The sequence below is a fragment of the Brassica napus genome, chromosome C7 (genome assembly GCF_020379485.1).
Source record: "Brassica napus cultivar Da-Ae chromosome C7, Da-Ae, whole genome shotgun sequence".
In the NCBI taxonomy this organism is placed as follows: Eukaryota; Viridiplantae; Streptophyta; class Magnoliopsida; order Brassicales; family Brassicaceae; genus Brassica; species Brassica napus.
The window spans coordinates 13,483,222-13,489,958 of record NC_063450.1 but is presented as its reverse complement, the minus strand read 5'-3'; the positions used below and the strand labels follow the sequence as shown (position 1 = coordinate 13,489,958).

The following is a 6,737-nucleotide window of genomic DNA, read 5'->3' as shown; positions in this document are numbered from 1 at the left end:
ATTTCTCCCTCTACCGTTACATATCGTGCGGCTTGGGTTTTAATTTTGCGTGCCGCCCATTTCTCGGTGGGCAGCGTTCCGTCGGTTATGTAGGCTCGGATCGGCTCTAGCTATGGGCTGGCGCAACCATATTCCGGCTGATCCATCTTTCCTTCTGTTGGATCTTCGATTTCCTCCGCATCTTCGATTTGTCCCCAAATCAGATTGGCGATCACCGGCGGTCCGATGCTCGGATGTTCAATGAATTCCACGGGGATTACCCGTTTTAGTCCTGGATCCGAGCTTGACGCGAGCGCGGCCAAGGCATCTGCCTGGGTATTTTCCGAGCGAGGAATTCTAGTGAGGGCGCATTGGTTGAAGTCTTGGGCCAGGTCCTGGACGAGTTTTAGATATGCATCCATTCTTTCGTCCCTTGGCTCGTATTCTCCGCTGTATTGATTTGCGACTAACTGAGAATCGCAGTAAGCGTGGATGTTGCAAATCTTCAACCCATGGGCTAGTTGTAATCCTTCAATGAGTGCTTCATATTCAGCCTCGTTGTTTGATGCATGGAATTCTAACCGAAACGACTGCTCCAAGATTTCCCCGGTGGGCGACGTGAGCCGACTCCCAATTCCGGATCCTTGTTTGGTCGATGATCCATCGACGTGAAGAACCCAAGTTGAATCTGGTTCCGTGTTTGTCATATCTCCCGTGGGCAATTCTACTAAGAAATCTGCTAGGACCTGAGATTTTGCGCAGGTTCTTGGGCGGTACTCGACATCGTACTCGCTCAGTTCGATTGCCCATTTCGCGAGCCGTCCTGACTGACTCGGACTGTGCAGAACCGTGCGCAGGGGAAAGGTGGTGAGAATCACTATGGTATGAGATTGGAAATATGGCCTGAGCTTTCTCGCCGAGGTTACAACAGCGAATGCTAGTTTTTCCATCAAGGGGTACCGCGTCTCAGCGTCCAGCAAGGTTTTACTCATGTAAAAGATTGGTTTTTGTTCACCCCGTTCTTCTCTGATCAAAACGCCACTTACTGCTGTTGCGGAGACCGCGATGTATAAGAATAGAGGTTCTCCCTCTACTGATTTTGCAAGAACAGGAGGAGTGGCCAGGTAACGCTTCAGCTGTTGGAAAGCCTTTTCGCACTCTTCCGACCATTCGAACTTTTTGTTCCCTTTTAACGTGTCGTAGAAAGGCAGGAACTTGTCCGTCTAACGTGATATGAAACGGTTCAAAGCTGCGATCCTTCCGGTTAGCCTTTGGACTTCTCGTGTTGTCTTTGGTGAGACCATTTCTATCAGTGCGTTTATCTGTTTGGGGTTGGCCTCAATCCCGCGACACGTGACCAGATAACCGAGAAACTCTCCTGATGCGACTGCGAACCTACATTTTGCCGGGTTTAGTTTCATGTAGGTTCAGCCTTGCGAAGCACTCTTCCAAGTGGGATACGTGGTCGTGTTTGTCAAGGGATTTTACGAGCATGTCATCGATGTACACTTCCATAGTCTTTCCGAGCTGTTCGGAGAACATTCGATTGACAAGTCGCTGGTAAGTAGCACCCGCATTCTTGAGACCGAAAGGCCTTACCTTGTAGCAATACATTCCGCGGTGGGTGATGAATGCGGTCTTGTGGCGATCGTCAGGATTCATCATGATTTGATTGTACCCGAAGAAGGCGTCCATGAATGATAAAAGTTCGTTCCATGCTGTTGCTTCGACCAGTCGGTCAATGTGCGGAAGTGGAAAGCAATCTTTTGGACAGGCCTTGTTGAGATCGGTGAAGTCGACGCATACTCGCCATTTTCCGTTTTTCTTTTTGACCACGACGGGGTATCTGACTTCTGTTATTGACCCTACTTTGAGGAGTTTCTCAACTTTCTCATTTACCGCTGTAGCACGCTCTGGTCCTAGCTTCCGTCTTTTTTGTTTTACGGGTTTGTAGGTCGGGTCAATGTTGAGTTCGTGACATGTTATGCCGATGTCGATTCCTGGCATATCCTCTGCGGCCTCAGCGAACGTATCGAGGTTCTTTTCAAGACAAGCCATGAGCTCTGTTCTCAATGGTTTCAGAGGTTGGCTCCGATCTCGACGCATCGTTCTGGGCGGGATTCGTCGAGACAGACCGAGATTACAGGTTCGCAAGTTGGTTTGCGCTTCCCTTCTAGAGCTTCGACCCTCTGTGACTGCCAGAAGACTTCCGAGTCTTGCTCTGGGGCGCCCTCGTCGAGAGCCAGCTTTCTTTTCTTCTTGTGGGAAGCTTAGATCGCAAAGTTCTTTCTTTTTAACTCAGCGGCGAAACATACTTGTGACATCCTGTGGTCTCCTTGAATTGTTTCGACTCCATGAGGGGTCGGAAATTTAAGGCATAGGTGGAATGTCGATGGGATCGCTCTCATGGAATTCAGCCATGGAGTTCCAATGATTATATTGTACGATGTTGGGCGATCGACGACCAAGAATTCCGTGATATTTACGACGCTCCCAGCTTTAACCAAGAGGTTGATTGAGCCGAGGGTCATAGTAGTGTCTCCTGAGAGTCCGAAGATTGGACTGGGACCTTCCGTGATGGCGCACAGGTCGATTTCCATTCTCTCGAGGGTTCTTTTATAGATAATGTTGGCCGAGCATCCGGTGTCGACCAACACTCTTGCTACGTCGATGTCCTGGATGGTCAGTTCGATGACAAGGAGATGGTTGTGAGGTTTGACCTGGTCAGCCGTTGCTCTGTCCTTGAAAGAGACTACATCGTGAGCTACTGGAGCGGACATCTTGTATCTTTAATCGTTTGTGATTTTTGAGTTAGAGAATTCGACCCCCCCTACTTCTAGCGCCAAACTGTGGGAACCGGAATTCACACCGTCGATTTTAATGAATAAGTATGGAGGAAAACCAAGAAAACTCGATTTTCCCTGAAGGTCCGAATTCTCTGCGTAATCACTTTCAGAGCGTAAAAAGATAGATAGCAAGATAAAGATAAATAATCGCTCGGAGGCGTTTTATTAATGAAATAGTATGAATACATGACTTCTCCGAGAGGAGTAGATATATGCTTACTAGAAAAAAGCAGAACAGAAAGGCGGCAAAACGTTCTAAGCCTTGCATAGCTAGTCTAACCACCTAAGTTCTAAGTTCCCTAAGCTAGCAGGAGTTCTCTAAGTCTAAATTCTCGGATCCCTTTTCTTCTACTCCAGCTCTCCTTATATAGTTGTTTTAGGTCAGTGGCCCATTTACTCCTTGGCCTTTGGGCCCAAGTTTATCTCTTTTGGGAATATTCCATTTTTTGTCGATCTTTGTAGTTATCCTCGATTCCTGATATTTATCTTCGAAAACTTAACGTTTATCCTACTTCTACGAGTTAGGATAAACCGTCATAATTCCCATTGGGCTCGGGTCCCTTCTAAATCGTAGATTAGCCTCTAGACACGTTTAGATCCTCTCGGGACGTTTTTAGGCCTTCGGGCTTTTCTACGATTTTAGTCGTAAAACTTCGAGAGTAACTCCGATCGAGACGGAACGAGAGGTATATGATCCAAAAGTCGGATATCACAACTATATAGAGGACACGAGAGTCGAAACGAGTCGAACTGGCCGAGATTGGATTGTCCTCGCCCCAGGGCGAGGTGAACCGGGCGCGGATCGTCTTCGCCCATGGGCGAGGTGACCGTGGTGCTGGTCGTTCCCGCCCATGGGTGAGGTGACCTTGGTGATGGTTGTCCTCGCCCATGGGCGAGGCGGACAAGTGAGAACGGTCCGGTTCTCGGGTCTTGACCTGTCTCTTTTCGTACCGATCTTTCCGGAAACCCTCGTCCATAAGTATTTGTATTATTCCGATCTTTCTTTCTTGAAGTCTTTCGTGAAGAATTTGCTAAAATGATAATCTTAGCCATTGATTTCGAGATAACCGTTTTCGACCCCAACACCTATTCCCTTTGCTAAGGCATCAGACCGTTGCAAGGGAAGAGGAGGCGCATGTGAAAGGCTGGAGAAGAGCTGGATAAAGCAAAGGGAGCTTTATGCACAATGAAGAAGCTTATTTGATTGTTTGAATTAAAGCAAACCTTATCTCTTGTAATAGTGCCTCTTTATGAAACCCTCATCCTAGTGTTGCCTCCTCATATATATTGTAAATTCTGATCAGATTAATAATTAAGAAGTTTGGGATTATCTTTCTAGACTCTCTCTCTTGTTCATGATGATTCTTAAATACTCTTAAACATGATTACTACATAATCTCTCTACAAATCTCCCATTAATCTTCTCTAATCTACCTTTAATCTCTCCATACCTACTCTATTCTCTAAAATCATATATCCTACTGGAAGGCTTGGCGTTCAATGGAAATTGCTTTGGAATATGCCAAAGGAAACTCACTAGGCTCTTACAATCTACTTCCTGATTACCTCCATAAACTAGCAGAAGAAAACCCTGGAACCCTAGCCGAGATTGAAACTGAATACAACGAGAACATAGGAAACAGGTTTAAATACATGTTTCTAGCTATGGGTGCTTCTATTATGGGATTTGAGCACATGAGAAAAGTTGTAGTTGTCGATGGAACCCATTTGAGAGGAAAATATGCTGGGTGTCTTCTAACTGCATCTGCCCAAGACGGCAATTACCAAGTGTTTCCACTAGCCATTGCTATCATCGACAGAGAAAATGATAACTCGTGGGAGTGTTTCTTCAAAAAGTTACAAGCATTCGTTCCAAATACACACAATATCATGTTTGTATCTGATAGACATTCATCTATCTATTACAGATTGGCCAAGGTAAGTAAAGGCTTTATAATATTACATAACTGGTTTTATATCCGGAAATTATATGTATGAATGATAATATTGTTATATCCGGAAATTTAAAGTTTTGCCGGATAATGTATCAGGCTTATCCAGAAGCAAAACACTGTGCATGCATCCTTCATTTAAAGAGAAATATCAAGACTTATTCCAAAGATAAGAATCTAGGATTCTTGGTTGCAAAAGCTGGAAGGGCATATAGGTTGGCTGACTTCTACAAGATTTTCAATGAGATAAAACATGTCAATGCCTCTTGTGCATATTATCTAATTGGAATAGGATTTGAGCATTGGGCACATTCCCATTTCCCCGGACGTCGTTACAATATTATGACGAGTAACATTGCAGAATCATGGAATGCAGTGCTTCGTGAGGCCAGAGAATACCCTATGTTGGCCCTTGTAGAATTTATTAGGGCAAAGCTAATGTCTTGGTTTTCTACTAGGGGCTCAACAATCTCAGCAAGTTTAGACAATTTCACACCGAAAGTAATGGAAATTCTCGTAGTTAATTTCGAGTCTTCGGCAGGTTTCGAAGTGAAGAAAATAAAACACTTGGAGTATGAAGTACGGAACAAGGAAGAGTGTTCTTTCCACGTCGACATTTCCAAACGATTTTGTTGTTGTTTTGAGTTTCAACTCCTCGAAATTCCTTGTCAACATGCAATAGCAGCGGCCATCGTAGCCAAGGTAAAAGTCGATTCATTGGTAGCTGAAGAGTACACCCAGAATGCAATGGTTGCTGCCTATGTGGGCAGTGTCGCTCCAGTGATTCATACCGATAATATCATAGAACTCACTGGTCAATTGTCAGAGTTAGATATGCTTCCACCATCTAGCAGGCGTCCCCCTGGCCGTCCACGTAAGAAACGTTTCCTATCTCGTGGCGAAGTTCGTGTAAGTACTTTAAATAATTTATAATGTCTAATTATATTATGGTTAATATGTTTTTCGTTGAATTAATTATTTATTTTGTACTGTTTAATAGATGAAGACACCAAGAAGACATACTGTATGTAGTCGTTGCAAAGGTTGTGGTCACAATCGTGCAACATGCAAAACCCCTATCAGTTAAGATGTGTTACTAATAAGAAAGGGATATTCCCGGTGATGGAGTTGTACGGAAAGAGGAAGGATAAAGAATTAAGTTTGTTAAGCCAAACAACTACTATCTGTTTATATCTAATATGTGATTACCTATATGGCGTGAGAGCTGTAGTTGTGATGGAATACTGGTTGTTAAATAAATTAATGAAATCCCTTTCTATATTAGTCTTGCATTTTATATATCCATAACGAGGGAATGTTATATATATCCGGTTATGCATAGTAACATATTATACATGGTTGAGGTGTTGGTTGGGCCTCCTAAAGTCTAATACGTTTATAATTCATATTTCCCATTCCCAACTAAAACTTCTCGAAAGATGTTATGTAATTTTGTTTGTGTATGTTGTCAACATGATTTGATTATTGCAAAATTTTGTATATGATCAGAGGATATCTATCTAATCCAATGTATATATAAAACAATTATAGCGAGTTTGATTAATGACGACTCTCGTTAATAATAAATAAACTATAGTGTAGGAATTAATAATTCATATTTGGAAATCAACATGATTATAGGTTCCTTAATGCCTAACCTAATATGACAATATGACAAAACGTAAATCATATAATTAGACTACTCAAGGGAAGTCTTTCCAAGTCAGGCGCGTGTATGACTAATAACATATGCTTTTGTTTCGTTTGCATGTAGTGGAATATTTTTGTCATATGCATCAGAATTCGAATCTCATCATGATATCTATACTAGAGTAGCCAGCTAAGATGTTTATTATATTTCCATATATGGAAAAATTTGATCTTATCTGCGTACTTGTTTACTTTCTTTGCCTATATATCCAAGAAAACTCAATACTATTTCCTCTCACACCTCAACAAC

General features: G+C 42.9%; 1 protein-coding gene across 1 annotated transcript; it reads left to right on the top strand.

The window, feature by feature from the left end:
* The first annotated feature begins 4,325 nt into the window (after positions 1-4,325).
* Positions 4,326-5,864, top strand: LOC125590426. The gene is made up of 3 exons (XM_048763991.1): positions 4,326-4,763; positions 4,877-5,686; positions 5,778-5,864. The coding sequence occupies exons 1-3, from the start codon at positions 4,326-4,328 to the stop codon at positions 5,862-5,864; spliced, it is 1,335 nt and encodes a 444-aa protein (XP_048619948.1).
* The last annotated feature ends 873 nt before the right edge of the window (positions 5,865-6,737 follow it).